Source organism: Micropterus salmoides, unplaced genomic scaffold (genome assembly GCF_014851395.1).
Source record: "Micropterus salmoides isolate LMB-PRFRI ecotype aquatic unplaced genomic scaffold, ASM1485139v1 Ms_hic_scaffold_21, whole genome shotgun sequence".
In the NCBI taxonomy this organism is placed as follows: domain Eukaryota; kingdom Metazoa; phylum Chordata; class Actinopteri; order Centrarchiformes; family Centrarchidae; genus Micropterus; species Micropterus salmoides.
The window spans coordinates 28,015,337-28,034,696 of record NW_024041262.1 but is presented as its reverse complement, the minus strand read 5'-3'; the positions used below and the strand labels follow the sequence as shown (position 1 = coordinate 28,034,696).

At 48.8% G+C, this 19,360-nt stretch overlaps 1 protein-coding gene across 1 annotated transcript in view; it reads right to left on the bottom strand.

Moving 5' to 3' along the window:
* Positions 1-3,874: 3,874 nt before the first annotated feature.
* LOC119916559 (kinesin-like protein KIF20B) overlaps positions 3,875-19,360 on the bottom strand; it is a 21,457-nt gene continuing 5,971 nt past the window's right edge. Inside the window, exons 5-24 of the mRNA XM_038736592.1 lie at positions 17,819-17,970; positions 17,588-17,659; positions 17,326-17,472; positions 17,083-17,245; positions 16,700-16,990; positions 15,629-15,732; positions 14,115-14,235; positions 13,908-14,025; positions 13,627-13,821; positions 11,634-11,758; positions 11,293-11,466; positions 10,948-11,118; positions 10,712-10,859; positions 10,547-10,621; positions 10,226-10,470; positions 8,845-8,940; positions 8,700-8,762; positions 8,534-8,606; positions 4,696-4,832; positions 3,875-4,092 (exon numbers count right to left, since the gene is read on the bottom strand). Coding sequence (XP_038592520.1) covers positions 4,009-4,092; positions 4,696-4,832; positions 8,534-8,606; positions 8,700-8,762; positions 8,845-8,940; positions 10,226-10,470; positions 10,547-10,621; positions 10,712-10,859; positions 10,948-11,118; positions 11,293-11,466; positions 11,634-11,758; positions 13,627-13,821; positions 13,908-14,025; positions 14,115-14,235; positions 15,629-15,732; positions 16,700-16,990; positions 17,083-17,245; positions 17,326-17,472; positions 17,588-17,659; positions 17,819-17,970 — 2,754 coding nt within the window. The 3' untranslated portion in view covers positions 3,875-4,008. The remainder of the gene's footprint in view (positions 4,093-4,695; positions 4,833-8,533; positions 8,607-8,699; positions 8,763-8,844; positions 8,941-10,225; positions 10,471-10,546; positions 10,622-10,711; positions 10,860-10,947; positions 11,119-11,292; positions 11,467-11,633; positions 11,759-13,626; positions 13,822-13,907; positions 14,026-14,114; positions 14,236-15,628; positions 15,733-16,699; positions 16,991-17,082; positions 17,246-17,325; positions 17,473-17,587; positions 17,660-17,818; positions 17,971-19,360) is intronic.

Below are 19,360 nucleotides of genomic sequence, written 5' to 3'. Positions count from 1 at the left end.
CCCCCTCAGCCTGTCCAACCAATCAGACTGCTTCATCGCCTTCAACAAGGAGGTGGTCAGCAGCAGTGTTGCGTCGTAGGCCTTAGAGGAAAGGACCAATCGTATTTATCAACACCAGAGAGACGTCTGTGACGAGGGCTGTGATTGGCCGACATAACGTCACACAGACACTTCATAGGAAGTAGATTTATTTAGAGACTGCTGAAGGCCAGCTGAGTGTCAACCCAGACACTGTGAACGACTTTATTTTGTAGCCACGGGAACTCAACTTCTGCCTCTTTTTGTTTGTTTTAAAGCCACATGCCGGTCACATGACCGCATGGACACCTGGACGATCCGACGGGTTAAACAAAGAGACGGACGACAGGCAGACGCTAATGCGAGCAACAGGCTAAACAGGCAGACGCTCGTCTTCTCAAACAGGAATAACAAAAAATGCAAATAGGAACTGTTTTTTGAGTCGCTGAACGCAGCTGTGTCATAAAGTAACAATATTAACTGTGGATTTAGGATGACGTTGCTCTTAAAGTGTTTTATTCAGGAATAACAGTCGTTTATTAAACTTTAACGTTCGTTTGATGCCAAACAAAATGTGTCCATCTCAATAAATATGAAAAACACTTGCTGAATGAATTAGAGCTGAAAACTTATCAGCAAATTATTTCATAAGAAAATGTGCCAAAAATGTTCAAACTTCTAAATTGCTTCAGGAAACAGTCTTTGTCCGTTTGATCACTTTTGGCCTCTTTAAAACAAATTTATTAATTTGAGAGATTTTTCAAAATGTTTATCCTCTAATAAATAAAATACCTAAATGAAAACAAATAAAACAAACATATAATATAAACGCACATTCAACACATTGAATACGCACAAACATTTAACAGTTTGTTTGTATTTCACTTGATTCTTTGTTTTTATTGAGGTTATTTTAAATCTTTCAGGAATTTGTTTGCTATTTTTGAGTGAACAACAAAACATTTTGTACGTTAGTACAACATCTCGTCTGTAAGTCTGAGCAGTTTGAAGACAAAGTTTTATAAGTTTTACTTAGGCTCAGTGTATGAATGTGTGTGACTGGTGAATGCAGATGTAGTGTAAAAGCGCTTTGAGTGGTCGAAAAGACTAGAAAGGCGCTATACAAGTACGGAGCATTTACATTTACATTTATATTGTTTTTAGCTTGAAATGTATTTGCAACATGAGTTTTTGTTAATGAGAGAAATAATCTTTATGTTTTCAGCGAAGGTCTGAGGAACTGACAGAAAATGTTGTGTAAAAATATGAAGCCACGCGACAAACATCTCAGGCTGGAATTAGTTACTGTGAATTGTTAGAAATGTTAATGACGTTTTGAATGAGCTTTTCTTGCTTTCTCTATAGAGCAAGTAACTTCACAGCTGCCGTCTGTTTGGAGGAACGTTTAAATTTCTTAAACGCTTTAACTTAAGTCCTTATATAAGCAAGTCCCGCCATTCGGCAGCCATCTTGGTAAGGCCTCAGGTTATCTGGGACAGGATCAGGTCTCGATCTCTTCACTCGGACTTAAAACCTGCACGAATCAGCAGGAAAATCTAAAACAGTTTGATGACTTTGCCCTCATGGGATTCTCTGGGTTTGACTTCATCTTTGGCTTCAGAAGGACGCTTTACACGTGGCGTTCGACGTCTCCTTCACGTGGAGCAACAGGCCGGTGCTGTCGCCTCGTGCTCGTCATGCCGGGTTCATCTGGTTTATCACTGAACTGGTTTATTTGCAGTCACGGGACCACACTAATGTAATATTTCAGGTCAGTGCTGTAGCGCAGTGCTTCCCCTCTCACGTGCTGCTGGAGGGGACTCTAGAGAGACTAACCGGGTGGATGAGGACTGGGGAAAGTCCCGGTCCATGAAGGGACAGGATATGAACAGCAGCTGATCAATAGTCTGATCTATGGAAACTGAAAGTGTCGACTGCAGTTGTTTTTTTGTTTTGCCTCGTCATCGCAGCCTCAGCTGATTAATCGGTCACTAATCGATCCCTCCTGCACTTTTTTTCTTCCACTACATAATAAACCTGAGGAAGGTTCCACCAGGTTCTCTGAAGCTGTTCTACATTAGAATAATTAAATATTTCCCTCTGGACTTCAAACTGTTACAGAAAGATTAGTTTTATTTTTTGTTTTTATTGTTGATCAATTAAAGGAACATTCTGTTAAAACATTTTTGTTTCCTGTTTTATTTTCTGTTTAAAGTATAAGTCTGGTTTAGGGCTGCAACTAACGACTAATTTGATAGCTTCGCATTTAGCTTTTAAATTAAACATGAGGTGCTAATTAACACTTCTTTCAAAAATACATCTTTTAATGAAATACAGTAAGAAATAAGTGCAGCGCTGTGCGAGCACTGATCATAGCAGCTTACACGCTGAGAGAAACTGACGCCATATTTATACAAAGACAGGAATAACGTCATGTGACACATCTGCAGAATTTATAAGAAGGGACCAATAATAACAATCTTCGTTATTAACAATCAGCGTTTCACAAAGTTTAGATAGTTTCCCCCAAACTCAACACCTCACAAAACTCAGACGCGTCCCCAGGCTGTTTTCTCGCTTTAGAAAGTAAGAAATTGTCCGGTGTTGTTAAATCCTGCGCTCAACACGTTCTCCAGCTGTAAACGTCGCCACGAGCGATACCTCCTTAATGATTGCAAAGTTAGGGCACATCTGGAACGTGAAAGTTGTGCATTATAATTATAAGTTGTTGCACCTCTATTCTGCTTTTATTGTGTGTTAGGTCTGTCTGAGGCTCTCAGCTCTGAGCCCATTGGTTCCTCCTGAAGCCGTATTTAAAAACGCCTCACACGTTTATAGATTCATGTTTAAACTGCAGGTAGGAAACCGCGGTCCAAACACCCGACGCAAAGATCCCGTTTGAGATACTGAAGTTTAGCTGGCAGCACATTTCACCCTGGTGTTCTTCCAGATAATGTGTCAACAAACTGAAGGAATAAGAGAAAGAAATATAGAGATGCAAACCTCTCATCAGCAGCAAGAATCAGAAGGCCAGACTGAAATTTACAAAGAAGAACAGAGATAAAAAGTTCTGGAACACAATCTGATGGACGATGAGACCGAGATTAATCTCTAGCAAAGTGATGGAGAAAGAAAGGAACTGCTGATGATCCGAAGCATCCAAGCTCATCTGTGAAGCAAGCAAACAAGAAGTGAAAGAAGCTGCAGTAAAAACCTGGAACAGCATCACAAATGAAGAATGCAGCAGTTTGGTGATGTCGATGTGTCGCAGGCTTCAGGCAGTTATAGCAAGAGAGGGTTCTGCCACCAAATATTAAATGTTATCTACTTTAAGATTATTTGTTCCGTTACTTTTGCTCACCTCAGAACGCTGTGGTCTAATACAAACGGTGGTTTGTCCTGAGATATTAACACATCTAGATGTGAATAACAGGAAATGAGAGCTGAAATTCTCTCTTTTGATCTTAAACCCAAATGTCTTCAGTGAACAACAAAAAGAAAGAAATTACCGCTGCGCTACTTTTGGTTAACTTGCACTGTGCAAAAATGTATTTACATATTACCTGTTTGTAAAGGATTAACACATCACAGGCGTGATAATCAACATATGTAACATCTTTAATTGTATTTTGCTAGGCTTTTACTTTGAAGGCCCAGACAAACGTCTGCGCTTCCTTCACCAGCTGGTTCTTGTTTTATTGAATCTGAGGACAGTTTGTGGTGTTTGGATCTTCTCAGCCACCGTAGAAACGTTTCCTAGCAGTAAGTAAAGCAGACGAGTGTTTCATTAGACAAAGGATCATTTTATTTTCCATAAATCAATCGATTGTTGTCTCAACTCTTTATTGATCCCCAGCGATGAAAAACAAGTACTGAACTAAAAATCAGACAGAAATACAAACTGTACAGATATTTCAACTCAAACCCTCAGAACCACTGACGGTTTGACAGAAATCTGAGGTTTAGTGTTGTCACATGATGGTGATGATGTCACTTCCTGCAGGTCTTGGACCGCAGCTGCCTCTTAATGATCAGGTGATCGCTCTCCTTCTCCTCCTCAGCTCCTCCGGACATCTGAAACAAAACTACACATTAAACATATGTTTTCCACTAAAACGTCCTCCTCGCACTGTGAAGCCTTGTTCACGCTACACGATTTTCATCCCGATTCGCTCGCCGGGCGCCAGGCTGTGATTGTGGATAGATTAGCGATCGATCGGCGCTCGTTATGGGTGAAACACGGGAGGCCAGATTAAAAACACCCACACACGCTCTGAAAACACTGACATCCGTGTGCGGGCATGTAACAGGAAGTCTTAGATTCCTAACTTTCAAAATAAAAGCATAGTGCGGATTTGAGTGCGAGCTTGAACTGAGAGATTGTGTATTTAAGCAATTATATGATTAGTTATAGTTTAGATTAGTAGTAGAAACAATATTAGTTCAACATCCCTAACCCTAAGGGGAGGGTCCCATTTAATATTTGCTCGTCACCTTTAGATAGTTTATACCGTTCATCTCTGACATGAAACACTTCGCTTTACGATCTGCAACATGCAATGATTTGCTGACCTTATTACACATGTATTTTGCCTATGGATATTTAGCTCTGTGGCCCTCGCACTCCAGGTCTGCAACCCCGACAGGCCCTCAGAAAGAACACGCTAACCGTCTCACCATGTGTGGAGAGTCTAGCAGGGCATCCGAGGCGTCCTGCTTGTAAAGCTTCTTCCGTCCTCGTCTCGGTTTGGTTGCTGTGGTAACCGTCTCCTTCTCAACCGAATGTCCACTGACCAGACTGATGATATTTTTAGCTGCAGAGGGACAGAAGAAGAATTATTGAAATAAATAATTATCTACTCGGATCATGAACCGTAAAAAATCAACTTTTAAATTTAGCAGAAATCTGTCCTGCCATCGACCAAACAGGTAAGAACAGGTACAGAACGAACAGCAGGTCAGCTGCTCAGTTAACATCATTTGTCTAGTGACAGAGCAGCTCACTGCTGCAACACTCCGGGACAGACTGACACTGTATTGCCCCAGGTTGCCCAAACGTGCCGTCCCCCAGGTTGCCTAAACGAGCCCCAGGTTGCCCAAACGTGGCGTCCCCCAGGTTGCCTAAACGTGCCGTCCCCCAGGTTGCCTAAACGTGCCGTCCCCCAAACGAGCCCCAGGTTGCCTAAACGAGCCGTCCCCCAGGTTGCCCAAACGTGCCGTGCCCCATGTTGCCTAAACGAGCCCCATGATGCCTAAACGTGCCGTTCCCCAAACGAGCCCCAGGTTGCCTAAACGTGCCGTCCCCCAAACGAGCCCCAGGTTGCCTAAACGTGCCGTCCCCCAGGTTGCCTAAACGTGCCGTCCCCCAAACGAGCCCCAGGTTGCCTAAACGTGCCGTCCCCCAAACGAGCCCCAGGTTGCCTAAACGTGCCGTCCCCCAGGTTGCCTAAACGTGCCGTCCCCAAACGAGCCCCAGGTGCCTAAACGAGCCCCATGATGCCTAAACGTGCCGTTCCCCAAACGAGCCCCAGGTTGCCTAAACGTGCCGTCCCCCAAACGAGCCCCAGGTTGCCTAAACGTGCCGTCCCCCAGGTTGCCTAAACGTGCCGTCCCCAAACGAGCCCCAGGTTGCCTAAACGTGCCGTCCCCCAGGTTGCCTAAACGAGCCCCAGGTTGCCTAAACGTGCCGTCCCCCAGGTTGCCTAAACGAGCCCCAGGTTGCCCAAACGTGCCGTCCCCCAGGTTGCCCAAACGTGCCGCCCCCAGGTTGCCCAAACGTGCCGCCCCCCAGGTTGCCCAAACGTGCCGCCCCCCAGGTTGCCTAAACGTGCCGTCCCCCAGGTTGCCCAAACGTGCCGTCCCCCAGGTTGCCCAAACGTGCCGTCCCCCAGGTTGCCCAAACGAGCCCCATGTGCCCCAGGTTGCCTAAACGAGCCCCATGTGCCCCAGGTTGCCTAAACGAGCCGTCCCCCAAAAGAGCCCCAGGTTGCCTAAACGAGCCGTCCCCCAAAAGAGCCCCAGGTTGCCTAAACGAGCCGTCCCCCAAAAGAGCCCCAGGTTGCCCAAACGTGCCGTCCCCCAGGTTGCCTAAACGAGCCCCATGTGCCCCAGGTTGCCTAAACGAGCCCCATGTGCCCCAGGTTGCCTAAACGAGCCGTCCCCCAAAAGAGCCCCAGGTTGCCTAAACGAGCCGTCCCCCAAAAGAGCCCCAGGTTGCCTAAACGAGCCGTCCCCCAAAAGAGCCCCAGGTTGCCTAAACGAGCCGTCCCCCAAAAGAGCCCCAGGTTGCCCAAACGTGCCGTCCCCCAGGTTGCCTAAACGAGCCCCAGGTTGCCCAAACGTGGCGTCCCCCAGGTTGCCTAAACGTGGCGTCCCCCAGGTTGCCTAAACGTGCCGTCCCCCAAACGAGCCCCAGGTTGCCTAAACGAGCCGTCCCCCAGGTTGCCCAAACGTGCCGTGCCCCATGTTGCCTAAACGAGCCCCATGATGCCTAAACGTGCCGTTCCCCAAACGAGCCCCAGGTTGCCTAAACGTGCCGTCCCCAAACGAGCCCCAGGTTGCCTAAACGTGCCGTCCCCCAGGTTGCCTAAACGTGCCGTCCCCCAAACGAGCCCCAGGTTGCCTAAACGTGCCGTCCCCCAAACGAGCCCCAGGTTGCCTAAACGTGCCGTCCCCCAGGTTGCCTAAACGTGCCGTCCCCCAAACGAGCCCCAGGTTGCCTAAACGAGCCCCATGATGCCTAAACGTGCCGTTCCCCAAACGAGCCCCAGGTTGCCTAAACGTGCCGTCCCCCAAACGAGCCCCAGGTTGCCTAAACGTGCCGTCCCCCAGGTTGCCTAAACGTGCCGTCCCCCAAACGAGCCCCAGGTTGCCTAAACGTGCCGTCCCCCAAACGAGCCCCAGGTTGCCTAAACGTGCCGTCCCCCAGGTTGCCTAAACGAGCCCCAGGTTGCCCAAACGTGCCGCCCCCCAGGTTGCCCAAACGTGCCGCCCCCCAGGTTGCCCAAACGTGCCGCCCCCCAGGTTGCCCAAACGTGCCGTCCCCCAGGTTGCCCAAACGTGCCGTCCCCCAGGTTGCCCAAACGTGCCGTCCCCCAGGTTGCCTAAACGAGCCCCATGTGCCCCAGGTTGCCTAAACGAGCCCCATGTGCCCCAGGTTGCCTAAACGAGCCGTCCCCCAAAAGAGCCCCAGGTTGCCTAAACGAGCCGTCCCCCAAAAGAGCCCCAGGTTGCCTAAACGAGCCGTCCCCCAAAAGAGCCCCAGGTTGCCCAAACGTGCCGTCCCCCAGGTTGCCTAAACGAGCCCCATGTGCCCCAGGTTGCCTAAACGAGCCCCATGTGCCCCAGGTTGCCTAAACGAGCCGTCCCCCAAAAGAGCCCCAGGTTGCCTAAACGAGCCGTCCCCCAAAAGAGCCCCAGGTTGCCTAAACGAGCCGTCCCCCAAAAGAGCCCCAGGTTGCCCAAACGTGCCGTCCCCCAGGTTGCCCAAACGTGCCGTCCCCCAGGTTGCCTAAACGAGCCCCATGATGCCTAAACGTGCCGTCCCCCAAAAGAGCCCCAGGTTGCCTAAACGAGCCGTCCCCCAAAAGAGCCCCAGGTTGCCTAAACGAGCCGTCCCCCAGGTTGCCCAAACGTGAAGTGCCCCATGTTGCCTAAACGAGCCCCAGGTTGCCTAAACGTGCCATCCCCCAAACAAGCCCCAGGTTGCCTAAACGTGCCGTCCCCCAAAAGAGCCCCAGGTTGCCTAAACGAGCCGTCCCCCAGGTTGCCCAAATGTGCCGTGCCCCATGTTGCCTAAACGAGCCCCAGGTTGCCTAAACGTGCCGTTCCCCAAACGAGCCCCAGGTTGCCTAAACGAGCCCCATGTGCCCCAGGTTGCCTAAACGAGCCCCAGGTTGCCTAAACGAGCCCCATGTGGCCTAAACGAGCCCCATGTGGCCTAAACGAGCCCCATGTGCCCCAGGTTGCCTAAACGAGCCCCATGTGCCCCAGGTTGCCTAAACGAGCCCCATGTGCCCCAGGTTGCCTAAACGAGCCCCATGTGCCCCAGGTTGCCTAAACGAGCCCCATGTGCCCCAGGTTGCCTAAACGAGCCCCATGTGCCCCAGGTTGCCTAAACGAGCCCCAGGTTGCCTAAACGAGCCCCATGTGCCCCAGGTTGCCTAAACGAGCCCCAGGTTGCCTAAACGAGCCCCATGTGCCCCAGGTTGCCTAAACGAGCCCCATGTGCCCCAGGTTGCCTAAACGAGCCCCATGTGCCCCAGGTTGCCTAAACGAGCCCCATGTGCCCCAGGTTGCCTAAACGAGCCCCAGGTTGCCTAAACGAGCCCCATGTGCCCCAGGTTGCCTAAACGAGTCCCAGGTTGCCTAAACGAGCCCCATGTGCCCCAGGTTGCCTAAATGAGCCCCAGGTTGCCTAAACGAGCCCCATGAACAAGCTCAAACTGAACTTCAGTGTTTGAATGGAGAAGCGTTCAGGCTGGAGTTTTCTATATGAATTTAAAGTCGCACTGACCTTTGCTGCCCAGGATGGACGGAGACTTGGTGATCAACTCTCTGATGTTCTGAAGAGCCGCGTCTCTCTTCTCCTTTACCACAGAAGAAGAGTGGAGACACAGAGACATGTGACCACACATGTGACACAGGAGGTGAAAAACCTTCAGGTGTGTTTGATTTCTCACCTGTTTGTTGTTTCGAGCGTTTCCTCTCACCCGGTTTCTCTTGTTCTCGCTGGACACCAGGCCCTGAAACACAGACACACGTCGGGGTTTCATTGAGGACTAACTGATATCAGGTGAGATCAGTGTAAAAGTGATCCTCACACACCTCCACCTCGCAGCTCTTCCTCTTCCTCCCTGTAGTTCTGGGGGTTTTCTTCCGGTCGGCCATGTTGGACCTCAGAGGAGAGTCGTGAACGTCCTGCTGTGGGCAGACAGGTCAAAGGTCAAAGGTGTCACAGCCACCAAATTAACTGACCTTTTCATAGTAGGTTCATACTTGTGATCATCAGTTAATATAATTTATGAACAACACATTTTCTCCAGTGTCTCAGATCTCAGTAAACAACAATCGTTGAATACCGTCAGTACACCGTGTACTGACTCGGTAGTGTCGTCTCGAGACCAGCTGATGAGCTAATCGGCATCTGCGTTTATAACAGATACGTGACCACTGATAAAGAAACAGACCGACAACCTTCCCTCTTGTAATGAGGGTTGAATAGTTTGCCCACCAGAGGGTGCTGTGCAGCTCCTCTGTTAACAACACCGCCTCACCACAGAAGAAAACAACCAGCTGACCGCAGTCTACCTGAGGAGGTAGAAACGCGGTGAGTCGGCCTTTTGTCACTTAAATAATTATAATAAAATCAGCCCCATCACTTCTCCTCTCCTGAAAACCTTCAGGACTTGCAAACCCTCCGGTGTTTCACCGCCCTCTCCCGGCTCACAGCAGTTTAATGTTACGCTAGTTGGGTGTTGAAAGCTTTGCGTGATAGATTTATTTCTGAAACAGTGCGGCAGTTTGAGCAAACGCTCCCCCATTTCTCTTTTCAAATCACGTACAGCAGCTAATGCTGCCCGTCGCTACATTAGCCACAAAGCTAATGCCGTGTGGAGACAGCGGAGGAGCGCTAACGTTAATGAGCCGTTAGTTTGTAGTTATGGTCTGCGCGCCTGAAATGATTAAACCAGAGCGGCCGTGTAAATAAACGTGAGCTGAAAGAATCTAACACGGCTTCCTGTAGCTCCTCTTTGTGTGACTTTATAGATGTGAATAAACCACAGACTTTATATAAGAAGTGGGCGTGGTCATTGTGACGTCACCCGTTGGTTTGTGGACTGCGGTTTTAAAGCCTCGAGTTTGGCCTATTCGGCGCCGCCATGTTGATTTTTTGCAACGAGGAACATTTTTCAACTCAAAATAAAATAAAAATGCTCAGCGCTTCATCACGCTGCTGGCGTTATTACCATGTTGTAAAAACGTGGCGCTCCCATTTGAAAGAATTTAAAATAAAAACGCTTTGGTGGACACGGGCCTTAGTGAACCGTCCGGATTCGCACTCTCAGAACAGGGTCCAGAGGAACGTGTCACGTTTTAATGCCTTTGTTCATCAAATCAACAGAGAAATAAAGAAACTCTCTAAAATGGCGTTCGAGTTAAAGCTCAGTAATAGTAAAATGAAGTCGGGTCTGTGACCTCAGCCCACCTGCAGGTTTCTCTCTCTCTCCTCCTTCAGTCTCTCCAGCTCTCTGTGTACAGCATCAAACTCCCTGCTCCTCCTCCCCACCGCCGCCTCCTCCTGCTTCAGCTGTCTCCCTCTCTTCCTCTCCTGGAGTCTCTGGAGCTCCTCCTTCAGCTCCTCCACCACCGACACCTTCTCCTCCTCCTCCTGTCTGTTCTCCTTCTCCTCCTCCTCCCTCCCCTGCAGCTCTTCCTGCAGACGCTCCAGCTCTGACGAGGAGGAAACAAAGACTTCAGTTTCAGCCGGTCAGCTTCATGTTCTCGCCGTTTCAGGGGATGAAGATACCTTTTCTCAGCGTCTCCGTCTGCCGCTGGCTTTCTTCTATCAGTCTGTCCTTCTCCGACGCGACTCGCTGCAGCTCTGAGACAAACACAGGTCGTCCATCGTGAACACATCACAGGTTTTTATCCGCCCTCTCCCCAACTCTTCTTCTGATCTCCATCTTCTCACCTTCCTTCTCCGTCTCCTGGTCTCTCTTCTGCTCCTCCAGTCTCCCTCGCAGAGCTCCGCCCTCAGACTCAAGCTCCGCCCTCAGGCTCTGGAGCTGACGCGAGGATTCTGCCTTCTGATTGGCTAACTCCCCCTGAGCTCGACACACCTGTTCTCACTTCAGAGGGAAGGACAACATGTGTTGACGGTGAACCAGCTGCTGTTTGCGGATCAGTAAATCAGTATTGAGAAGCTGCCCACCTGTGAGACAGAGTCTCCTCCAGCTGCATCTTTTCTCTCTGCAGATCTTGGATCTGTTGGGATTTCTGAGCCGACCTCTCCAGCGCTGCCAGGCCCTCCTTCTTCAGCTCCTCTATGGTGGCGTGGAAAACACTGCTGCTGCTGCTGCTCTGTCCCGCCTCTCCCTCCTGAATCAACCAGTCAGTCAATCATCCACTAACACTGCTGCTCATGTTGTTTTTCAGCCGGCGTGTTCAGACGCTCAGCCCGCATGAGTCCAGCTGATCTGTCCTACTTCACAGTGATTAACAGACTAGCTTCATTAACAACAGATCGATCAAAGACAACAGAGCGGCAACAACCTTGAGTTCACGTCTCAGACGCTCCACTTCTTGTGTCAGACTGCTGATGGTGTTGGCCTTCTCCTCCGATTGGCTCTCCAGGTCCTGGAGGCGGGCCTTTGCAGTGCTGAGCTGCTCTGATAGGCTGTCACACCTGTCAGTCTGCTCTTTGAGCTGCGCCTGGAGACTCGTCATCTGGAAACAGAACAGTTTTAGCATGTTTCAGGTGCAGACGGGCGAATGAATGAATGAATGAGAGTTCATGACGGGTACGAGGTTCAGTCTGTGTTTGAGACGTGTTAACTGCAGGGCCGCCGTTAGCTGGGCGTACCTAATAAAGTGGCCACTGAGTGTAGCAGTACCTCTGTCTGCAGCTGGAAGATGCCGTTAACCAGAGCTTTGTTCTCCTTCGTCAGTCTGGATGTTTCCCTCTGCTCCGACTCCAGAGACGAAAACACAGACGCACAGTTTGGACACTGGTCCAGATCTACGGGGGGCAAACAGAGTCGTTACAGAGCTGAAGATCCGTCCCCGTGTGGTCGTTCCACCGGGTGTCCACAGACCGTTGGCCCTGCAGCGTCTTCCCCTTTAACCTCTAACATTCCTGCAAAACGCCTCTTCAAGGCAGATCCAGAGTAAACTGAATGTAGTTCTTGAACCATCTGGAGTCTCTGCCTGGTTTCTCTGAAAGAGACACTCTGGAGAGTCTGACCCAAAAGTCTGAATGACTGTAAGAACTACTGCAACTGATTAATACAAGTTTAAACTAATAGATTTTTCATTTCCACTTGAAAATGTTTGCTAACAAATGCCTGCAGACAGCTACAGCTGGGAAACACTGCAGGGCCGCAGCAGAAAGCCTAGAACAAGTTTACATTTCATAACAACACCATGAACAATGACTGTTGTCCACAGGTTTTTCTGAGTGTCTGTCCCAGCGTATTTTTTCTAAAGCAGCCCCGTCGCTTTTTTCTGCTGGTAGATCATGAACTTCCTACTTAAAGCTGGATATCGTTATTGTCAGAATCTTATTGGCTACAGCAAGCGCCCGTCATCGGCACAGCTGGTTGCAATTGGCTCGTCCTACCCAGGAAATAACAGGGGCCGGCCCTTCCTCACAGCGCGGGCTCTCATTGGCTGCTGTAGGCTGTGAAAGGGACATGTGACCTACTATTGGGTCGGACCAGCTGTCAATCGAAAGGTCAGAGTTCAGCGGCTAATCTGACTACAAGCTGTCGTAGTTGTTTACATTCAAATCAGAGTTATTGCGGTTATGACGACGCACGAGCTGCGTCTGCCGGTGAATCTGAAGCGATGCGGCAGCCCCGAGGATTTACTGATGGAATAATGAGTTTTGGACTAAATGTTTTTACTGGATTGGATCGTCTGGACCTTTGACAGAGTAACAAGACCGTTTCTGTTGGAATATAATCGATCGGTGGATTAAGTTACTGTGAGGCTTCACAGGTGAGTCGCGTCACTTTTGTTTGTGCTGGCTGGTCTGACAGAGGCGCCGATTGGACCCGCTGTGGTGATCGTATCTTGAAATGGTCGGTCGAATCACCAGGATTTTAGCTTTCAGACGGTGGATCTTATGACCCGACGGGCCGCTGGAATGTTAAGAGGTTAACGAAAAGAAGAAGCCTGACAGAATCTGCCACGTGCTCTACGCCGTACTAACCCCACCTCCCCAGAAATGTAACTACGCAACGCAGACCACAAGAACTGTGAGTGGTCGGCTTGGTAGCATCAGTTCCTCCGAGCTTTGAAGCCAGTTTTACCAACGGCTGTAAAACGGTGGATCTGACTCGTCTCACTATCAGAGTTCGATCCATTCGCTCGATAACACGCACAGTTTCAAGTTAGCGGAGGGCTAAACAGGAAGTTAGCCCGTCAGAAGTCAACACAGTGGACGCTAAAATGCCAACTACACCCCCCCTACTCTATGTATATATAGTATAGTTATGTGGCCACGTGCGCATGTTCTGCTGTCGGCTATGGCGTAGACTGCACAGAACAAATCAGGCTGTGAAGGAGCCCTATCATACTGCACTGTCTTCTGATTGGCCAAGACCCTGAAGCGTGTTTACCAGCTGATCCAGCCTTGTTTGGCGTTTTCTTCTTTAGGAAAACCAGACAAGCTGAATTTGCCTTCACACCTGAAAAAGCTCTTTCCTGGCGACATATTGAACATCGATGTTCTGCTTCTGGAGCACATGACCACATACAGAAAACTCTTGGAACCAATCAGAACGGGGGAAATCTGAGGTTCTTTAAATCCGCCGACCTCCTGATTTTAAGCCTCGGCCACATCCGACAGTAACATGAGGACTCCTTTGAAGGTTCAGCTCCTACCCGTCAGCTTCTGCACGTTCTGCTCCAGCAGGAGCTGCTCCTTCTTCAGCTCCTCCACCTCCTCCTCCCGTCTCCTCAGCTCCTCCTCCAGCCCCCTCCTCCTCTCCTCCCTCTCTCTCAGCTCGCAGATGGTTTCCTCTTTCTTGCGGTTTTCCTCCTGCAGCCTCGAGATCTCCTCCTCCAGGACTGGCGAGACTGATGACAGAACACAGGCTTTACAGGTTAAACACCTGCTCCGTCAGGTGACCTCAGCCGTCTCGGCGTGCAGCGCTGTGCGTTACCTGCGGCGTGGGCGTGCTCCGTCAGGCAGCGTTGAACGCTCTGAGCGTCCTCTCTGACCTTCTGCAGGTCCTCAGTCAGCGAGCTGATGATTCCCTCCAACACAGTCGCCTGCTCCTCCTAACAAACACCAACCGATACTGTTATCAATCGCTCACGATCCCCAGCGGCGAGAAGAAATACAGTGGCGATAATGAAAGACGCGTCACCTTGCTGCTGTCGGCGCCGACGGTTGACAGGTCGACCGTCTTGCTGACCAGGTTCTTCAGGATCTCGACTCTCTTCTCGGCTCGCTCCTCCAGGATCTCCCTCTCCTTCTCCAGACGCTCGCTGAAGCAGAGAGGAAACAAACTGAACGTCTTCCTGTTTCCTATTGGAACATATCGTGTTTTATTAACAGCATGTTTGTCATTTTGTAATCACATCCACCTACATAATAACTTGATATTAACTTTTTGCTCACCTGTGATTTACCAAAGTTACTAGTTTAGTTTTTTTTACTAGCCACATTAATGTTGTTTTTAATGATTGAAGGAGCTTAAATGTACTAATATGATCATTAGGTCTGATAAGGCTGTGGAAAGTTCTTTTCCTTCTTCTTGAACATAATGAAAGTGCTGCATCAGAAACTCTGTTTATTCGTAACAGCAGTAAAGCTGTAATAAATGTTCTGCATTAGAAACAAAGAGCAAAGAATAAATTAAGGCAACAGGATTAAAATATTCTGTAGGCCCACTCTGGATAGTTGGTTCTCCTCAGAGCTCTGACTGGGTTTATGTTCCTCATCATGAAGCTCTGAGTAACTGCGTCCACCTGAAACGAGTTCGCAGCTCTTTATTTTCCTCACTGTTCCCGCACAAACGCGTGAGCACTTTTATTAAGACGTAGAAACGATGTGCTGCGAGGGCAGCCCTGCCACTAGGAACTCCACGTCCCTGGATCAGGAAGATCTCTAATGTTACAGCCTTTACAGACACTTTCCTCCTGCCTCTCCGTCTCCGCTCTGCCTTTTCTCTCGTGCGTGCGCGACCAGTTCCCGTTTTCCATATTTAGAGCGCGCACCATCACTGCGGGACAGAGTCAGTCTCCTGCTATTAGAAAAGGTCGCTTCCTCATCGCTGCCGCTGGTGAAGTTGATAATTAACAGCAGGTTAAACAGCCCTCGCTCCGCCGGCCGGCCTGTGACTTTAATCTCCACAGCGTCTTCTTGTTTACAGTGTTTTCGGTCAAGAGGCTTCACGAATGGACCAATGAGCAAACACTATGCGCAGGCAGTACTCATGGGAGTTGTAGTGTCTTCAAATTGCAATTCATTTGTTATTTCAGATGCATTTTGAAAACACTACAATATGTCAACACGCCTAAGTGGCTCATGGGAGTGACCGTTACCCGCCACGGTTTGGCCCTGATAATAAGATCAAAATGTTTAGTCCAGCGTCGTTGCACTACGCTGACGACACTGTTACAGTATCCAGACACTGTAAGACTGGATTCCTAGTATGTGGACACGTACCTGGCCATTAAACCGGAGACACATTAGAGTGTAAATGGTTCTGGACTCGGGACTGAACTGTAAGTAAGACGTAGGAGAGAAAAGTAGAAGCAGGAACTCTGGTTAACCACTTCCTGTTTAGCAGCAGGAATTCAGAAACAAAGGGCCCCGGCGCCATCGTTACAGTCATCACCCCTCACGTGTCCTCGCAGCCGGTCACATGACTGTTACCTGTAGTCTTTCTCCATCTTGTTGAAGAGCTCCATGAACTCAGTGCTGACTTCCTCTCTGATCTGAGCCTCCAGAACCAATCGCAGCGCAGCCTCTCGGTCCGGCTGCACACACAGAACACGACGACAAGTCAAAACAAGTTACAGAACAACAAACGTTACTGATCAGAAATTACAATTTAGGAAAGATTACTTTCTCAGAAGTGTGAAGATTTTACACAACGATGAACTGAAACTATCGGAGACTCTGCAGGGAAAACCCTTTTTATTTCACACCTTCCTGAATCATGAAGACTTGCAAGTTCAAACGTTGCAGTTTATAAACGCTCCCGAGTCCACTCATCAACCAAAACATAAAGATCTGTTAACGACCCTTTTTCCTGCAGCAAGACAAACTAAAGAAGCGACCTTTAAAAACGACGACCTCCATTAAAGACAGTGTTTCCCACAGGATTTAAAGAGACTATGGCGGGTGGACCTCGGAAAATTTTGTACATTTTAAAGTGAAATGCATTAATTTGTATGAAGAACTTTGCACTCCAGTAAACTGTTTGAACATGACCCCACTGTAGAGCTGCAGACGAAACGGCAACAAAAGTCAACAAATGTATTTAATGTTTTTCCAGCAACCCTAAATCAAAGAATAGAAAATAAATAATTTCCCGAACATTTTATTGTTGTTGTGTCGGATGCCAAAGTGCGCGAGCTCACAGCAGCGCCCGCACGACACAACGTTAGAGCTTTGAAACATGATTATGAGATGTGTGAAAATATTTTCGGTTCATTTTGAAACTATGGAGGAGCAAATTAGACTGAAATGTTTTATATTTTTCATCAACGAATAAAAAAACAATAATGTGACAGACAGATAACAAAAATGAGACTAAACTGTAGATCTGGGGCTGAAAGTAGCAAAAACCAAATGAATAAAATTCAAATTACACATTTGTAAACGATGTAAACCGGCTCTGCTCGACCCCCGCCATGGAGCTGGTTTCTCTGCTCGCCTGTCCACGTACTGTTGGCCGTGTAGTGAAGCGATCTTTAGAAAACCTTTAAATTAGAGCATTACCTTCTCTTCTTCCTCCATCGTCCGGTCCTCTTCCTCCTCCTCGTCTTCCTCACCTCCGGCCTCCAGCACGGTTCCCTCCATCGCACTCTCCTCCTCCTCTTCCTCCTCCTCGTCGTCCTCAACCTCCAGCACGTCTTCCAGGGTCGTCTCCCAGGCGACCAGCGAGCTCTTCCTGCCCCGCCCCGACACGTTCCTGCGCTGGTCGGCCTCGTCGATGATGATCGACAGCTCCATGGCCGACCTGTGGGGGGCGTCGTCCAGGACCGCGGGCCTGGAGTTCACCACCACCACCTGGACAGAGAGGCGTCGCCTTCGTTAAACCAACACGCCTGCGAGATTAGAGAGCCGCTGCCCAACCTGTGTGTGTGTGTGCGCGCGCTGACCTTCTGGGCGAGGGCGGAGAACTTGAGGACGTTGAGCGTCTCGTCAAAGCAGGACGGGTTCTGGTTGATGTTGACCACCATTGAGACCCGGCCGGCACCACAGAAGAAGAACTGCAGGAAGTGGGTCAGCTTGGACTCCCTGAAGGGGATGTGGTGCTGGAACCTGCAGAGAGTCAGATCAGCTGTTTCACATCCTTTCAGATATACCACACACAGACACACATGGCGGCGGCGGCGGCGTACTTGGCGTGCTGGTTCAGTCTCATGGCGTTGATGCACTTCCCCAGCGTCAGCAGAGAGCTGTTGATGTTTCCCGCTTCCTTCAGTCTCTCTCCGGTGTTGTGAGTCCGGGAGCATCTCTCGGAGCCGGCCAGGTCGCACAGCGCCAGCCTGAACACACACACACACACACACACACACACACACCACGATCATTAACACCCAGCGCCGCAAGGCCGACCGCCACGCTGAGGTAACAAACCGCGGTAATGAAGGGCGAGCTTACTCGCTGATGCCGAGGACTCTGGGAACGCCGACGTCGTCCACTCTGAGGATCCTGATGGAGAAGATGCTGTGGCTGCGGAGACACACAAACCCTGATTACTCCTCACAGACTGATGCAGCTAGCTGTTAGTTTCATAAACACGTGTGCTTTTAAATCCGTTCCTCCAGCTGGACTTGGATCAGGACCGACCGGACAGATCTAATGTTAGGGACTGAGTGAGCGGCAGCTGACCTCCTGCTGGACAGCTGGTTCAGTCTGGTGGAGGAGAAGCTCTGGTTCTTCTTCCCGATTTTCATGACTCTGTAGGCCTCCTCGGAGCTGTTCACCTGGACCCACCGCAGGTCTGAAACACGCAGCACACAAAAATATCTGTCAGAACAATCCTTTTAAATCATGACATAAAACTGACCGTCCCGTCCGTCATGTAAAGACCAACACGACTGTTGAAAAAGGAGTAAGTAAGTCAGTAAGGAGGAAGGAAGTAACTAAGGAGGAAGGAAGGAAGTAAGGAGTTCCTCCTTCCTTCCTCACGCTGGGTGTTAATGATCGTGATGTAGAAGGAAGGAGTAAGTAAGTAAGTCAGTAAGTAAGTAAAGAGGAAGGAAGGAGTAAGTAAGTAAGGAGGAAGGAAGGAGGAACGAAGGAGTAAGTAAGTAAGTCAGTAAGTAAGTAAAGAGGAAGGAAGGAGTAAGTAAGTAAGTCAGTAAGTAAGTAAAGAGGAAGGAAGGAGTAAGTAAGTAAGGAGGAAGGAAGGAGTAAGGAAGGAAGGAGTAAGTAAGTAAGTAAGGAGGAAGTAAGGAAGGAAGGAAGGTAGAAAGGAAGGAAGTCAGTAAGTAAGTAAGTAAGGAGTAAATAAGGAGTAAGAAAGGAAGGAATAAGTAAGGAATAAGTAAGGAGTAAGTAAGGAGTAAGAAGGAAGGAAGAAGTAAGAAAGGAAGGAAAGAGTAAGTAAGAAAGGAAGGAATAAGTAAGGAGTAAGAAAGGAAGGAAGAAGTAAGGAGTAAGTAAGTAAGTAAGGAGGAAGGAAGGAGTAAGTAAGGAGGAAGGAAGGAGTAATAAGGAGGAAGGAAGGAGTAAGTAAGTAAGGAGGAAGGAAGGAGTAAGTATAAGGGGAGGAAGGAGTAAGTAAGTAAGGAGGAAGGAAGGAGTCAGTAAGTAAGTAAGTAAGGAGTAAATAAGGAAGGAAGGAAGGAGTAAGTAAGGAGTAAGAAAGGAAGAAGTAAGGAGTAAGTAAGTAAGGAGGAAGTAAGGAGAAAGGAAGTAAGGAGGAAGTAAGGAGAAAGTAAGTAAGGAGTAAGAAAGGAAGAAGTAAGGAGTAAGTAAGTAAGGAGAAAGGAAGTAAGGAGAAAGGAAGTAAGGAGTAAGAAAGGAAGAAGTAAGGAGAAAGTAAGTAGGGAAGGAAGTAAGGAGAAAGGAAGTAAGGAGGAAGTAAGGAGAAAGTAAGTAAGGAAGGAAGTAAGGAGAAAGGAAGGAAGGAAGAAAGGAGTCAGTAAGTAAGTAAGTAAGGAGTAAATAAGGAAGGAAGGAAGGTAGAAAGGAGTCAGTAAGTAAGTAAGGAAGGAGTAAATAAGGAAGGAAGGAGTAAGTCTGTAAGCAACGAAGGAAGAAAGGAGTAAGTAAGTAAGGAGTAAATAAGGAAGGAAGGAAGGTAGAAAGGAGTCAGTAAGTAAGTAAGGAGTAAATAAGGAAGGAAGGAAGGTAGAAAGGAGTCAGTAAGTAAGTAAGTAAGGAGTAAATAAGGAAGGAAGGAAGGTAGAAAGGAGTCAGTAAGTA